Source organism: Thalassophryne amazonica, chromosome 11 (genome assembly GCF_902500255.1).
Source record: "Thalassophryne amazonica chromosome 11, fThaAma1.1, whole genome shotgun sequence".
In the NCBI taxonomy this organism is placed as follows: domain Eukaryota; kingdom Metazoa; phylum Chordata; class Actinopteri; order Batrachoidiformes; family Batrachoididae; genus Thalassophryne; species Thalassophryne amazonica.
Genome location: NC_047113.1, coordinates 21,259,237 through 21,276,993, shown reverse-complemented (window position 1 = coordinate 21,276,993; position 17,757 = coordinate 21,259,237). Strand labels below are relative to the sequence as shown.

Here is a 17,757-nt window from a genome sequence, read left to right as displayed (position 1 = left end):
ATTTCAGAAAAACCTGATGTTGAAGCACTTAGAGGAGTCAGCAGAAGAGTCTACGGACCTCATAATGGTAGAGGCATTCTGATCTTCAAATGATAAAACCTAAAGTCAAAGTTTAGACATAAGAATTAAACATCATGCCTCTTACTGCTGTGTTAATATGACACCAGATGATTTATTGTTAGTATGCTTTGTCAGTTTTACCCTTATTCTGTCACACAAATAGCAGTCAAGTTAGGTCAGGTCACGTATGGGAACCTGCTTTGGGGCCACGTCTCACCGTATCCATCACACGACCAAACTGATTGCCAAACACCCAGGCAGACAGCTCGACTCAGCCAGGCTGTCAGCTCGACTCTGATAAATGCTTCCTTGTCTCCCTTCAATGCCGTCACCATCTGCTTTCTCAGCTACTTCCATAGCCTAATCTCTACCAGACAATACAAACTGAGTCTCCTTATGAAAAGATCTATTGCTTCCACAAACAACAACAGGATGAGATTGAAACAATATTCATATCATGTTAAACGTTGGTGCGGTTTATTAATAATATGTGAACGTGGGAATGGTGTTAAACTGCACCCAGGACTGCAGGTAGTTGCCCAGTGTGTTGAAAGCTCCACTTGGGTAATGTTGGTTAGATGGCCTTTGGATTTACTGCAAAAACATTTACACAGTTGAAAACATAAAGTGAAGATGTGTTTCCACTTTCCATGAAAGGCACTCTGCTGCCACCTTACAATGAAGGACAGCACATATTAGGAAGGACAGAAGGGGGTGGGTGTCATCCACTTCTTTACAGCCTGGAATTGATGAAACGATTAACAGTCTTGTGTCTTGACTAGTTTTTTTTTTTACACTGAGGTGTCATTTACTGCACAGTGGCACTCAGGACCCAAACTAAGGTGGATCTTGTGGGCAAGGAAACACCTTTGATCATAAACTACTTCAAAGGAATGCACTAGTACTCACCGGGCTGGTTACTAGGACTGCATCCATCCCCTTGGACCTGGGAACTATGGACCAAGTCCGGTGTAAGTATGCATAGATAGCTATTCTTGAGCAATAAAGATGTACCACAGTTCCACCTAAGCAGTTGCCAGACAAGATCCAAAGCAATTTTGTGAGGCAGTGCATGCTCCCAATGCTGACCTGACCTGTGAGTAGATGGACCTTTTTGCAGTTGTTCTGTCTGTGCTCAGCTACTGGCCACAGTCAGAATAAGGCTTTTATTTATTTATTTTTAAATGAACTGTGGACGTTCACTTTTTTCTATGTCTGATCATGTTCTTCTCTTTCAGGATCTCAGGCTGAGGAATCAGGAACTGAATCTCCAGCTGGAGGATATACAGGATGAGGCCTCACTGTATGATAAACACAGTTTAAAATATACTATTAGTACAACGTCACGTGCTGGGTGATTTGGTAACATATATTCAGGTGTATGTCTTTTGCTTTCTAGAGCGAGGCTGACTCTGACTCAAAGAGAGGAAAAAAACACGTACTTTCCCTCTCTCCTTTAAAGAAGAATTAAAGCAGTTGGCTTCTTCACAGATGATGGGAACCAACATATCAGATTTTCTAAATACCATGGATACAACCCATGTATGATCTTTTGTTTGCACTTATAGTCACAATACCTTTTAATAGCCTTCGCCCTCCCCCCAAATGGAATCAGATGTACCACTACAAAGCCGAAGTTCAAATTTTATCTGTCAGAAAGCTGCTGTGTGACTTTAGATGTCAAAACTCAAAGCGTTACATCAGTATCACTCTGTCTGCAGGAGGCGACTGAGGCTGAGGAGCTGGATGATGGTCCGACTGAAGTGGTAGACCTTCCATCCCAAAGGTACTTAGGATTTATATTATCAGTCTTTTCTAATTGGTATCAGATGATAAAACTCCTTCTTTGCAGGAATAAATCATTTTCACTCCTTCACCAGATTATCATCTGTTACTGTCACATGTCCAAATCATCTCACTACTTTCGTAGATATTTCTTCTACTTTTGCCACTTCTGAGACTCTCATTTCTCATTCTGGCCCCCTTTCTAATGTCACACATCCATCTTTGCATTCTCATTTCTTACACGTCCAACTTCTCCTGCGCTCTCTTCACTGCCCATGTCTCAGGCCCATACAGCATTGCTGGTCTTATGGTTACCACAGTCATAAACTTGAACTTAGCCCTTTTACCACTTCTTCAGCGAAATAACACTCCACATCCCCTCCTGTTTGATCAAGACTGGACTCTGGGTCATTTCTGCACCCATTTTCAGCTACCATTTACAGCTTCAGAAATGCTTGGTGTTTCAACATATTTACACTTTTCTTTACTTCTTCCTGGTACATAACTTCATGAAACCTGAAATTTTCTATCATAATTTTCTCCATTTTTGTAGCTTCCTCTTTTACTTTCTCCCTTCTGGTGCTACACGTCACAGTGTCATCTGCAAAAAGGAGGAATATTCTCTCTATTATTCGCTATGCTTTTCCATAAGATGCCTCCATGTGAAAAATACATCAGTTGTTGCTGTACTCGTACCTGGGATGAAAACAGCCACTCCTCCCTCTCCTCACTGAGTTTTCCCTCTGCAATCCTTTATTAGATTCACTTTTTAACTCGAATAGCATCTCTCATATAGCAAAACTTACATATTGATAATGACTTTCTGTCTCTTGATAGATTTTATAATCAAAGAGGGAAGTGAGCAAAACATGTTAACAGGAACACATTCCCCTGCCGCAAACATTTTTCTGTGGAGTGGAGCTTTTTTTTTACTTCATTTTTTTTTTTATTGCTTTGTTGCAGCCTTCCACTCTTTCCAACATGAATGTATCATAGAAAATATCAAACTATTAATGGTTGGAATTTTTGGTTTTAGCCATTTCTTTATGTGATTGGTAAATGGATTGCATTTCCATAGGACTACTTCTTCTGAAGCAGACACTCAAATCACTTTACAGTGATGCTTCATATTCATCCACACACACACCATTGTCAGTGTACTGTCATGCAAGGCACTCAACTTCACACCAGGAACAATTTTGGGATTAAAGAGCTTGCTCAAGGGATCTTAGTGATTGTAGCTATACTACCCGCATTTCTAGAGTAAGTAAGTTGTTAGTAAGCTGTGATTTCTTTTTTTTTTTTTTTTTGATAGTTTGGGAGGCCCTGCGACTTACTATACTCCAGTGCAACTTACAGTGAGGAAAATAGTATTTGAACACCCTGCGGTTTTGCAAGTTCTCCACTTAGAAATCATGGAGGGGTCTGAATTTTCATCTTAGGTGCATGTCCACTGTGAGAGACATAATCTATAAAAAAATACTCCGCAAATCACAATGTATATTTTTTAATAATTTATTTGTATGTTACTGCTACAAATAAGTATTTGAACACCTGTGAAAATCCATCCATCCATCCATCTTCTACCGCTTAGTCCAGTTAAGGGTCGCGGGGGATGGAGCCTATCCCAGCAGTCATAGGGCGTGAGGCGGGGTACACCCAGTACAGGACGCCAGTCTGCCGCAGGGCCACAAACAGACAAACAAACACAGACACACCCACACGCACACCTAAGGACAATTTAAAGATTTCAATCCACCTAACCCGCATGTCTTTGGATGTGGGAGGAAACCGGAGCACCCGGAGGAAACCCATGCAAACACGGGGGAGAACATGCAAACTCCACACAGAAAGGCCACGGGAATTGAACCCACACCTTCTCGCTTTGAGGCAACAGTGCTAAACCACTAAGCCACCGTGCCGCCCACCTGTGAAAATCAATGTTAATATTTGGTATAGTAGCCTTTGTTTGCAATTACAGAGGTCAATGTTTCCTGTAGTTTTTCAACCAGGAGTTCACACACTGCAGCAGGGATTTTGGTCCACTCCTCAATACAGATCTTTTCTAGATTTTTCAGGTTTGGAGTTTCAACTCCCTCCAAAGATTTTCTATTGAGTTCAGGTCTGGAGACTGGCCAGGCCACTCCAGGACCTTGAAATGCTTCTTACAGAGCCCTCCTTAGTTACCCTGGCTGTTGTGTTTGGGGTCATTTTCATGCTGAAGACCCAGCCATGACCCATCTTCATGCTTTGAATGAAGGAGGTTGTTTACCAGAATCTCGCAATACATGACCCCATCCATCCTCCATTCAATATGGTGCAGTCATCCTGTCCCCTTTGCAGAAGAGCACCCCCAGAGTATGATGTTTTCCACCACCATGCTTCATGGTTGGGATGGTTTTCTTGGGGTTGTTCTCATCCTCTAAACATGGTAAGTGGAGTTGATTCCAAAAAGCTCTATTCTGGTCTCATCTGACCCAATGACCTTCTCCCATGCCTCCTCTGGATCATCTAGATGGTCCTGGTGAACTTCACATCAGCCTGGACATGTGCTGGCTTTGAGCAGGGGGACCTTGCTGCCCTGCCGGATTTTAAACCATGACAGCATCATGTGTTACTAATGTAATCTTTGTGACTGGGTCCCAGCTCTCTTCAGGTTCATTGACGAGGTCCTCCTGTGTAGTTCTGAAACTTTCTTGAATCATCCTTACCCACAACAAGTGAGATCTTGCATGGAATCCCAGACCGAGGGAGACTGACAGTCATCTTGTGTTTCTTCTACTTTCTAATAATTAATCATAACAGTTGTTGTCTTCTACCAAGCTGCTTGTCTGTTGTCCTGTAGTCCATCCCAGCCTTGTGCAGGTCTACAGTTTTGTCCCTGGTGTCCTTAGACAGCTCTTTGGTCTTGGCTATGGTGGACAGGTTGGAGTGTGATTGATTGAGTGTGTGAACAGGTGTCTTTTACACAGGTAACAAGTTCAACAGGTGCAATTAATACAGGTAAAGAGTGCAGAATAAGAGGGCTTCTTAAAGAAAAATTAACAGGTCTGTGTGAGCCAGAATTCTTGCTGATTGGCAGGTGTTCAAATACTTATTTGCAGCAATAACATACACATAAATTATTAAAAAATCATACATTGTGATTCATGGATTTTTTTTTTTTTTTTAGATTATGTCTCTCACAGTGGACATGTACCTAAGATGAAAATTTCAGACCCCCTCCATGATTTCTAAGTGGGAGAACAAATACTTATTTTCCTCACTGTATCCAAGTTAATTATTAATAATACTAATTATAATGACTGTCTGCATAGAACTTTCCCAAGAATCAAAGTACTACACAAAATAAACTCCAATAATAAAAGAATAAATGCCAGTAATAAAAAAATACACTATAACAATGCACAAAATTAAAGTGCTCATAACACATGAAAAAGGTGCGACTTATAGTCCAGTGCAATTTATACTCCGGTGCGACTTATACATGGTTTTTTCCTATTCAAAAGTCATTTTTTGACAGATGTGTCTTATACTCCAGAAAATACCATACTTACAGTGGCTTGCAAAAGTGTTCAGCCCCTTGGTATTTCACGCATTTTAATTTGTTTATGTCATTTCATATACAAAAAGTAAATCAGACTTCTCAATATAAAAGTTCTAAATAATCTTCCTTAGACTCAAACTGAAAGTAAATCTCTACAACGTGATATAAATTAATTAAAAATATAAAAGCCAAGATGATGGTTTGCAAAAGTAATCAGCCCCTTTGGTATACCTGTAAATAATCAGTTTAATTTCCAGTTTTCTTCAAACAAGTCAGGGGATGGATACATGAACATTTCCAAGTCATTGAATATGTCTTCAACTTTATTTACATCAGTTATGAAGAAATACAAACAGCATGACACTCTATGGTAAATCTGTGTGGAGTAGACAGTTCTCAAAAACTGAGTGACTGTGCAAGATGGAGAAAAGTGAGGAAAGCCAGCAAGACACCCAGACAGTCTAGAAGAAGTTACAGGCTTCTGTGGCTGTGACTGGAGAGATTTTGCATAGTGCATGTTTTGCATTTTGTATCCCCATTTATACAGCTTCATGATGAAGTGGTACAGAGGAGGATTTTCTTTCACCAAAACATTAAATCTAGGTTTGCATCCCAGATATACCTTCTGGCAAATTGTAGCTGAACTTTCAGCTCCATACAGATTTACCATAGAGTGCCATACTGTTTGTATTTCTTCATAACTGATGTAAATAAAGTTCAAGACATACAACCGCAATTCCAATGAAGTTGGGATGTTCTGTGAAATGTAAATAAAAACAGAATACAATGATTTGCAAATCCTCTTCAACCTATATTCAATCAAATACACCACAAAGACAAGCTATTTAATGTTCAAACTGCAACACATTTCAAAAAAGCTGGGACAGGGGCAACAAAAGACTGGGAAAGTTGATGAATGCTCAAAGAACACCTGTTTGGAACATTCCACAGATGAACAGGTTAATTGAAAACAGGCGAGTGTCATGATTGGATATAAAAGGAGCATCCCCAAAAGGCTCTGCTGTTCACAAGCAAAGATGGGACGAGGATCAGCACTTTCAATCAATGTCAATCAATTTTATTTATATAGCGCCAAATCACAACAAACAGTTGCCCCAAGGCGCTTTATATTGTAAGGCAAGGCCATACAATAATTACGTAAAAACCCCAACGGTCAAAACGACCCCCTGTGAGCAAGCACTTGGCGACAGTGGGAAGGAAAAACTCCCTTTTAACAGGAAGAAACCTCCAGCAGAACCAGGCTCAGGGAGGGGCAGTCTTCTGCTAGGACTGGTTGGGGCTGAGGGAGAGAACCAGGAAAAAGACATGCTGTGGAGGGGAGCAGAGATCAATCACTAATGATTAAATGCAGAGTGGTGCATACAGAGCAGAAAGAAAAAGAAACACTCAGTGCATCATGGGAACCCCCCAGCAGTCTAAGTCTATAGCAGCGTAACTAAGGGATGGTTCAGGGTCACCTGATCCAGCCCTAACTATAAGCTTTAGCAAAAAGGAAAGTTTTAAGCCTAATCTTAAAAGTAGAGAGGGTGTCTGTCTCCCTGATCTGAATTGGGAGCTGGTTCCACAGGAGAGGAGCCTGAAAGCTGAAGCCTCTGCCTCCCATTCTACTTTTACAAACCCTAGGAACTACAAGTAAGCCTGCAGTCTCAGAGCAAAGCGCTCTATTGGGGTGATATGGTACTATGAGGTCCCTAAGATAAGATGGGACCTGATTATTCAAAACCTTATAAGTAAGAAGAAGAATTTTAAATTCTATTCTAGAATTAACAGGAAGCCAATGAAGAGAGGCCAATATGGGTGAGATATGCTCTCTCCTTCTAGTCCCCGTTAGTACTCTAGCTGCAGCATTTGAATTAACTGAAGGCTTTTCAGGGAACTTTTAGGACAACCTGATAATAATGAATTACAATAGTCCAGCCTAGAGGAAATAAATGCATGAATTAGTTTTTCAGCATCACTCTGAGACAAGACCTTTCTAATTTTAGAGATATTGCGTAAATGCAAAAAAGCAGTCCTACATATTTGTTTAATATGTGCATTGAATGACATATATCCTGATCAAAAATGACTCCAAGATTTCTCACAGTATTACTAGAGGTCAGGGTAATGCCATCCAGAGTAAGGATTGGTTACGACACCATGTTTCTAAGATTTGTGGGGCAAGTACATAACTTCAGTTTTATCTGAGTTTAAAAGCAGGAAATAGAGGTCATCCATGTCTTTATGTCTGTAAGACAATCCGCAGTTTAGCTAATTGGTGTGTGTCCTCTGGCTTCATGGATAGATAAAGCTGGGTATCATCCTGCGTAACAATGAAAATTTAAGCAATGCCGTCTAATAATACTGCCTAAGGGAAGCATGTATAAAGTGAATAAAATTGGTCCTAGCACAGAACCTTGTGGAACTCCATAATTACCTTAGTCTGTGAAGAAAATTCCCCATTTACATGAAACAAATTGTAATCAATTAGATAAATATGATTCAAACCACCGCAGCGCAGTGCCTTTAATACCTATGGCATGCTCTAATCTCTGTAATAAAATTTTATGGTCCAACAGTATCAAAAGCAGCACTGAGGTCTAACAGAACAAGCACAGAGATGAGTCCACTGTCTGAGGCCATAAGAAGATCATTTGTAACCTTCACTAATGCTGTTTCTGTACTATGATGAATCTAAAACCTGACTGAAACTCTTCAAATAGATCATTCCTCTGCAGATGATCAGTTAGCTGTTTTACAACTACCCTTTCAAGAATTTTTGAGAACTTTGTGAACAACCGCGTGCAAAATATTCCAACAGTTTAAGAAGAATATTTTCTCAACATTCAATTGCAAGGAATTTAGGAATTCCATCATCTACAGTCCATAATATAATCAGAAGATTCAGGAATCTGAGAACTTTCTACACGTAAGCGGCAAGGCCAAAAACCAACATTGAATGCCCGTGACCTTCAATCCCTCAGGTGGCACTGCTTATTAATACCAACATCCTTGTGTAATGGATCTTACTGCGTGGGCTCAGGAACACTTCAGAAAACCTTGGCAGTTAATACAGTTTGTCACTACATCTACCAGTGCAAGTTAAAACTCTACCATGCAAAGCGAAAGCCTACATCAACAACATCAGAAATGTCGCTACCTTCTCTGGGCCCAAGCTCATTTGAAATGGACAGATGCAAAGTGGAAAGTGTGTTGTGGTCTGATGAGTCCACATTTGAAATTGTTTTTGAAATCATGGACGTCGTGTCCTCTGAACAAAAGAGGAAAAAGACCATTCAGATTGTTAACCAGTGCAAAGTTCAAAAGCCAGCATCTGTGGATGGTATGGGGGTGTGCTCGTGCCCATGGCATTGGCAACTTATACATCTGTGATGGCACAATCATTGCTGAAAGGTACATCAGGTTTTGGAGCAACACATGCTGCCATCCAAGCATCATCTTTGTCAGGGACATCCCTGCTTATTTCAGCAAGACAATGCCAAGCCACATTCTGCATGTGTTACAACAGTGTGGCTTCGTAGTAAAAGAGTGCAGGTACTAGACTGGCCTGCCTGCAGTCCAGATCTGTCACCCATTGAAAATGTGTGGCGCATTATGAAGCGCAAAATATGACAACGTAGACCCCAGACTGTTGAACAACTGAAGTTGTACATCAAAACAAGAATGGGAAAGAATTCCACCTACAAAGCTTCACAGTTAGTGTCCTCAGTTCCCAAATGCTTATGAGTGTTGTTAGAAGGAAAGGTGATGTAACACAGTGGTAAACATACCACTGTCCCAGCTTTTTTTGAAATGTGTTGCAGGCATCCATTTCAAAATGATCAAATATTTGCACAAAAACAATAAAATTGATCAGTTTGTACATTAAATATCTTGTCTTTGTGGTGTATTCAATTGAATATAGGTTGAACAGGATTTGTAAATCATTGTATTCTGTTTTTATTCACATCTTACACAACGTCCGAACTTCATTGGAACTGAGGTTGTATTCAGTGACTTGGAAACGTTCATGTATCCATCCCCTGACTTGTCTGAAGAAAACTGGCAATTAAACTGATTATTTACAGGTATTATACCAAAGGGGCTGACTACTTATACAACCCCACCATCTTGGCATTTATATATATATTTTTTTTTATTAATTTATATCAAGTTGTAGAGATTTACTTTCAGTTTGAGTCTAAGGAAGATAATTTAGAAATTTTAGATTGAGAAGCCTGATCTACTTTTTGTATTTTAAATGCCATAAACAAATTAAATGGTGTGAAATACCAAGGGCTGAATACTTTTGCAAGCCACTATTTTTATACTTTTTTGATTACATTTTTCTTCTAACTGAAGAACTCTCTCTAGAAGAAGTGCTCTCACTGCCAGATGCCCAAGTACATAGCTTCGAGTTCAAAATAAATGATAATTGTGAATGCCTCCTGCAAAATTTAGAGATAGGTTGATCCAGAAATAGAGAAGTACCACACTGTCTCAAGCAACTGGATGATTTTTGTGTCCGGTGTGATTAAAACATTTTATCAGCAAAATTCTCACCATACCTTAAAACATACCTTAAAAAAGGTATGTTACAGATACTTTAGGTTTCCCATTTTTATTATGGTCCCCTCCTTGGAGTCATTAATAGATTCTTGAAATACCACATGCATTAAAAAGCTCTCCAACCTTTGGCCATGAAAATACAGTTATTCACCTGGGGGTCTGAAATCCAATTCCCTTCAAAGTAGTCTTCTTGAGACTGCACACACTTCTCCCAGAGGTTCTGCCATTGTTTGAAGCATTTCTGGAAGGCCTCTTTGGAATAGTTTCCAGCCGGGCCATCACGGTTAACATGATGTCTTCTCATAACCAAATTGAGTCCCTTTTAATGTTGTTTTGAGTTTGAAAAACAGCCAAAAATCAGAGGGAGGCATGGCAGGAGAGTTGGGGAGCCTGATGAATCAAAGGAGTGTTGTGTTGGCCATGAAAGCCTGAATCAGCTGAGCAGAATGGGTAGGTGCCCTATCACGGTGGACCTACCAGTGGTGGTGACTGCAGACTGCACAAAAACACACAAAATTAGAAAAATGAGTAAAAATCCAAATACAGAAAACACAGACAAGGTGAACAATACCTGAGGCCAGTGTTACCACTCTGGAGTACATCCTCAACACCGACCTGCTGCTGGCCTTCTACCGCTCATCCATTGAGAGCCTGCTGACATACTGCATCACAGTATGGTTGGCAGCTCCCCGCTGCTGACAAGGAGAGAATGCAGAGGGTTGTTAAGGCAGCACAGAAGATCATCGGCCGCCCTCTCCCCTCCCTGTTGGACATTTATACCTCCCGCTGCCTCAGCAGAGCCAAAGCGATCTCCAAAGACTGTTTTCACCCTGGCTCTGCCCTGTTTGACCTGATGCCCTCAGGGAGGCGCTGCAGGCTCACAAGGACAAAAACAAACAGACTGAAAAACAGTTTCTTCCCCAAAGCTATAACCACATTGAACTCTAGCATGCACTGATCCTCCATGTGCAATAACCCAGTCACCCATGAACACTATACATTTCTGTGCAATATATTTATATCCTAGCCGCACCTTGCACTAGTGTCAATTGTATATATTTTTCCTTACATTGTTGAATTTTTCTTAATATCTTGTTTTTGATACTCTTGCACTATTTTTAATCTCTTTTTTTGCACTATTTTTTATTTTATTCTATTTTATTGCACTGCAACTGGATGGCCCTAATCTCGTACCAATGTATAATGACAATAAAAGGCATTCTGATTCTGAGAAGGAAAGGAAGGAAAGATCTGGCGTCTTCCTTCTGTTCAGGTGAGGCTTTAAGCAGGCTGCCGCTGATTGATGCAGGTGTGCCGCAACTACAGGTAGATGATGATCTGCTTCCACTGGTAGGAGAAAGCACAGGAAGGAGGGGAGAAAAAACACAGCCAGACCGATTCTCCAGACCACAACATATTTGGCCTTCTGGTGTGGACTCATGATGCACTACTCCACGGGAGTCAAAGCCAACATGGCTTTGATATTGCTGCTCACCTGCCGTGCTTTTTTTGGCCTCAGTGATGTTGGATGTTTCCATGGCAATGACTGAAATTTGGTTTCCAGGTCGTACTCTTAAACCCGTGTCCCATCAACAGTGAAGATGGTGTTCAGGAGGTCTGGGTCACTGTTTGCGCATTCCAGCAGGTCCTGCGAGACCTACAAGAGATGCACTTACATCCGTTCCGCCGTTAGCAGCTTCAATACAAATTTTGATGACACTCTTCACGTGCCCAAATCCTCCATCAAAATGGAATGTACTGAACCTGTGTTGACCAGCACCTCATCCGCAAGTTCTTTGATGGTGACACGACAGTCATCCATGACTGAAGTCTGTATTCTGTCAGTCACTTGGTCATTTCAGCTTGTGGCTGACCTACTTGAACGTGCATCGGTCTCCACTGATGTGTGTGGCCGTTTTTGAAGCGGTTATGCCACTTTTATTTGCATTTTGCTTCTGTCGTCATTGGCAAAGCCTGCTGAATTGTGCAAACGGTTTCCGCTTGGGTATCACCAAACCTTTGTCAAAATTTGATATATTTCTGTAGTCGTTCCGCCATTCTATAGCAAATGATAATCCAGTGTGTGCTCAGTACATGTGTTCACTCTAAGGCTGACTGCTAGCGACTGAAGCATTCTGTGGGCGGGAAAAATTCATGCATGTGCAAGAAGGTTCCTGCACCTCCACACCAAACGATAACTCACATGCTTGATTTCTTTCTGGTGATAAAATAAGGTTGGATACTTTTGGATGTACCTCATAGTTGTGGAATTCCTTTTCACTGATTTTGTTGTATGTGACATCAGTTTGATCCCTCTAATGTTACCACGGTCCTCAACATTTCCTTTCTGCTCTCTGGCATTTCGTCCTGTTCGTACAACCTACCATCCCTGGTTCTCAAGACCAGGCACCTAAGTGGCTCTACTCTACTCTTTTCTACTCTCCTATTTTACTCTTTCTTTTTAGATATTTAGATATACCTTTGTATACTAGCATAGTTCCACCTTAGAATTGGAATATAATATATAAGATATACCTTACTGAATTTTCATGTGGCTGTCTGGTTGCCTTAACCTGAAGTTACTCTTGCTTTATGATGCCCCCACTTCCTCCTCTGTTTTTTTTTTTTTTAGGTCCGCAGACAGCCTTCAGACAGGCATCGTTCAGACAGGAGTTTTGATGTTGACCTTCCTCGTACTTGTCATTGTGTTCTTCATAGCCTGTGGAGGCTTTGCAGGGATGTATTTTTCAACCAGCACCCTGTGGTGTAATGCACAATGTCTGATACAGCCCTACGTCACACTGGAGTATGGGGCTTTACCTTTTTTCTGATAAAATCATTTAAATCTATTCACCTGGATAAGTCTTTAATTGAAAGTGCAAAAGACGATTTTTCATTATCTTCATAAATGTTTTATTTCAAGTATTATTTGGGAAAAAAATCCACATTACTTTGCGAAAAGATCCAACTTGCATGTTTATTTGGAACTTATAGAGTGTGCATTGCGGCCATGAGGGTTTTAACATATGTTAAGTTGAAACAAATATGCAATTTCATTTTTTGAAAGAAAAAATTTTGATTTTTTTGAAAGAAGTTGAGACACAGTAATTTATATGTGGATTCTTCCATTTCTTAAAAAAATAGTTCTTGATGATTTCAAATAAATACATGTTATTTCTGTGCATTTGAATTGGTATTTATGATGTTTTGAAACTTAGTCCTTAAACTTTACATAGCATGTCTCACGTTGTTGCTGCACCACGACACCGGCTGTCTCTGCAGTTGGTCATAGAATGAGGAACATTCCATACTCACGAGCATTGCCACATAAACACAGAATCAACAACAGAAATACAACATATTATACAAATAATATGTTGAAAGCCACCAATAAAAGCCATCACTTGACCCAGCTATCTTAGCTAATTATAGGCCAATCTCCAACCTTCCTTTTCTCTCAAAGATTCTTGAGAGGGTAGTTGTAAAACAGCTAACTGATCACCTGCAGAGGAATGGTCTATTTGAAGAGTTTCAGTCAGGTTTTAGAATTCATCATAGTACAGAAACAGCATTAGTGAAGGTTACAAATGATCTTCTTATGGCTTCGGACAGTGGACTTATCTCTGTGCTTGTTCTGTTGGACCTCAGTGCTGCTTTTGATACTGTTGACCATAAATTTTATTACAGAGATTAGAGCATGTCATAGGTATTAAAGGCACTGCGCTGCGGTGGTTTGAATCATATTTGTCTAATAGATTACAGTTTGTTCATGTAAATGGGGAATCTTCTTCACAGACTAAAGTTAATTATGGAGTTCCACAAGGTTCTGTGCTAGGACCAATTTTATTCACTTTATACATGCTTCCCTTAGGCAGTATTATTAGACGGTATTGCTTAAATTTTCATTGTTACGCAGATGATACCCAGTTTTATCTATCCATGAAGCCAGAGGATACACACCAATTAGCTAAACTGCAGGATTGTCTTACAGACATAAAGACATGGATGACCTCTAATTTCCTGCTTTTAAACTCAGATAAAACTGAAGTTATTGTACTTGGCCCCACAAATCTTAGAAGCATGGTGTCTAACCAGATCGTTACTCTGGATGGCATTTCCCTGATCTCTAGTAATACTGTGAGAAATCTTGGAGTCATTTTTGATCAGGATATGTCATTCAAAGCGCATATTAAACAAATATGTAGGACTGCCTTTTTGCATTTACGCAATATCTCTAAAATCAGAAAGGTCTTGTCTCAGAGTGATGCTGAAAAACTAATTCATGCATTTATTTCCTCTAGGCTGGACTATTGTAATTCATTATTATCAGGTTGTCCTAAAAGTTCCCTAAAAAGCCTTCAGTTGGTTCAGAATGCTGCAGCTAGAGTACTGACGGGGACTAGCAGGAGAGAGCATATCTCACCCGTGTTGGCCTCTCTTCATTGGCTTCCTGTTAATTCTAGAATAGAATTTAAAATTCTTCTTCTTACTTATAAGGTTTTGAATAATCAGGTCCCATCTTATCTTAGGGACCTCGTAGTACCATATTACCCCATTAGAGCGCTTCGCTCTCAGACTGCGGGCTTACTTGTAGTTCCTAGGGTTTGTAAGAGTAGAATGGGAGGCAGAGCCTTCAGCTTTCAGGCTCCTCTCCTGTGGAACCAACTCCCAATTCAGATCAGGGAGACAGATACCCTCTCTACTTTTAAGATTAGGCTTAAAACTTTCCTTTTCGCTAAGGCTTATAGTTAGGGCTGGATCGGGTGACCCTGGACCATCCCTTGGTTATGTTGCTTTAGACGTAGACTGTGGGGGGGGTTCCCATGATGCACTGTTTCTTTCTCTTTTTGCTCCGTATGCATCACTCTGCATTTAATCATTAGTGATCGATCTCTGCCCCCCTTCTCGGCATGTCTTTTTCCTGGTTCTTTCCCTCAGCCCCAACCAGTCTCAGCAGAAGACTGCCCCTCCCTGAGCCTGGTTCTGCTGGAGGTTTCTTCCTGTTAAAAGGGAGTTTTTCCTTCCCACTGTGGCCAAGTGCTTGCTCATAGGGGGTCGTTTGACCGTTGGGGTTTTTCATAATTATTGTATGGCCTTGCCTTACAATATGGAGCGCCTTGGGGCAACTGTTTGTTGTGATTTGGCGCTATATAAGAAAAAAGTTGATTGAAGTTGATTGATTGATAATAAATGTTTATGAGTTCAATGGTACGAATATTTCATGAGGTGAAAGATGGAATGTTCCATTCAATGAGGCGAAGCCAAGTTGAATGGTTTGTTCCAGCTTTTACTGAATTAAATAATTGTTCCATTGAAAGAATGTAAAAACATTCATTATTTGTTTTATATAACAGTGAAAATAGATCCTTGTCAGTTGATATTTTATTAATTTATTAAAAACAGAAGAAAAGGGACTTACATTTGGTGTTCATCACTGGTGCTTAACAATCCAACATGAACTTTAAATAGTAGTCCAAAATTGTTCTTGGTAGTCCGTGATGCCGTCCACTGACTTCATGAACAGAAATTTGTCCAGCTTTTCATCCTAATTTCATCTTCTTTGTCCTAACAGCTCTTCATGCCTCCAGATGTCTTACGACGTGGTGGATTTGTTTTTTTTCGTGTTAGAAGAATTTGCAGCATTAATTAGCTCCTACAAATTGTCATCTGCCAGCAAAACAATCTCCGCCATGTTTGGCTAAACTCCGCCCCCGGTAGTGTGAGCATGTGCAGTATTCTGGGCGTGCAATAGCACTTTTCATATAGCACCAAAATTGCATGCTAAAAAAGAACTATTGCACAGTCAGTGAAACACAGTGGCAAATTGTACGAATAATCCATGTTATGTGACATACAAGCCACCAATCAAATGAGAAGGATCCACTCAGCCATTATATAATATGAAAACCCAACAGGGACTGATTGGAACAACAACTCCATATATATGTATGGAGAGAGAGTGAGAGAGAGACAATATGTTGCAAATTTTAAAATGACAACAATCCAGTCAAAGTGTTCTGTTGCACATCTGAGTAAAGTTGTGTGTTATGCATGTTTTCCTTTAGGGAAGTATATTTCTTTGCCTTGTTTTGTTCGATGGCTAAGATAGAGCCAGGCAAATGTATCCTTTAACAGCTTATTTAAGAGAGGGACAGGGTATTGGATGGGTATGGGACAGCAAATACTAGAGGATCAATGTGCAATCCATGTTTTGAATAGAGGTGAGCGATACCGGGAATTTTGGTATTGAGTCCGATACCAAGTAAATACAGGCCCAGTATCACCGATATCGATACCGATACTTTTTCTTATTTAAGCTTCATAGATCCAAAGGATCCAAAAGATCTCGGATAGAATTTCGCCAAACATTGTACGCGACAACAAAATACTTTATTATCACAATCAACATTTTTGTTTAAAAAAATATCACTCAACACAACTTAAAACAAAATCTCCTGAGGTAGAGGGCTGACTTGAGGAGAGCACTGAATGGGCGGGCCAGGCTGAACCTACCTGCATGGCTGTCGGCTGGCACTGCAGCGCAACAACAAAAGACCAGAGGGGGGAGGGTGCGCTGCTCTGTGTTGTGTGACACAGCGCGCTGCTCTTACAGACAGAAGGTAGACTTTGATGAATCTGCATGTGCAGCAGTCAGTCCGTGCGGGAGAGAAAAAAGGTTTGAGTATCGATCTTTTTACACGAGGATCGTTCAATATCAATATCAGCATTGGTATCGATATTATCAATATTAGGATCGATCCGCCCACCTCTAGTTTTGAATATATGGTGATGACTTCCCCCCCAGTCACGCCTTCATTTGTTTCCAAACTAATTGATCCAATAAAAGATTTCTTGCAAACGAAATAATCGTTAATGGTGAGTACAGCACTCACATGTTTGATTGCTAATAATGTTTAAATATGACTCGGGATGTTAAAAATATGAATTACTCCTTTAAACAGAGCGCGTCCGCGCTGTCTTCCTCCAGCGCCCCACCCAAACCAACGCGCGCCCTGCTGGATGCAGGAGTGCGCCCCCTCTCGGGCTGAAAACACACAAAGAAGGAGGAGATCAGCGTTAGGGCAGGAAGGATGTAACGACGGTTTGGGGGAGGATTTATTTACATTGGCGCTGGCTCTCCTGTGTTCGTGCGTCTCGGCCGGATGCTGCGTTGCTGCTGCTGGATGCTGACGATCCGAACCGGACCGTGTCAGTGATGGAGGCCGGAGCCAGAAAATCCCACAGGAGATAAATCAGGATCATTACACGGCAGGTAACCAGGGAGCCAGATCGGCGGCGTGAGGAGCGGACATGTTCTAGGAGAACCGGCGGGATGAAGGCGCCGAGGAGACCGAGGCAGACGCGCCTCCTCCGGCGGCTCTGCGTCAGCGGAGTCGGTCTGTTCGCAGCCTCCTGGATGTGTCACCTCCTTCATTTTACAGGTGAAAAAAAAAGAGAAAATTATACAAGATCTTGCAAACAATGAGGAAATCTGAGCTGATTTCATGAATACGGTGATTGATGTGGTTGTATTTATGTGTCATCCTCTTCCTGTAGACTCCCACGGACCCACTGATGCCTTAACCTTGTTTAAAAGAGAGCTGAGCCTCCCCACAGAAGAAATCAATCAGACCTCCAACACTCGATTTGGTAGGATGGTGTGTAGGAGATTAAAAAAACAAACAAAACAAAAAAACAGGCAGGTGCATGCATGCTGAGAGTTAAGGATGCGGTGGCCAAGTGGTTAGTGCGCTTATGAGTGAGAAAGGTTCTCGGTTCAAACCTCATCCCTGCTT

General features: G+C 40.9%; 1 protein-coding gene and 1 long non-coding RNA gene across 2 annotated transcripts in view; both read left to right on the top strand.

Moving 5' to 3' along the window:
* Positions 1–2: 2 nt before the first annotated feature.
* On the top strand, positions 3–12,952 carry LOC117520441. Its single transcript, XR_004563650.1, has 5 exons — positions 3–67; positions 1,299–1,363; positions 1,460–1,602; positions 1,782–1,846; positions 12,594–12,952. It is a non-coding gene; the product is annotated as an uncharacterized LOC117520441 (long non-coding RNA).
* Positions 12,953–17,032: 4,080 nt separating this feature from the next.
* The window catches only part of LOC117520297 (sodium/potassium/calcium exchanger 3-like), a 46,476-nt gene continuing 45,751 nt past the window's right edge, over positions 17,033–17,757 (top strand). The window contains exons 1-2 of the mRNA XM_034181617.1: positions 17,033–17,403; positions 17,519–17,611. Coding sequence (XP_034037508.1) covers positions 17,295–17,403; positions 17,519–17,611 — 202 coding nt within the window. The 5' untranslated portion in view covers positions 17,033–17,294. The remainder of the gene's footprint in view (positions 17,404–17,518; positions 17,612–17,757) is intronic.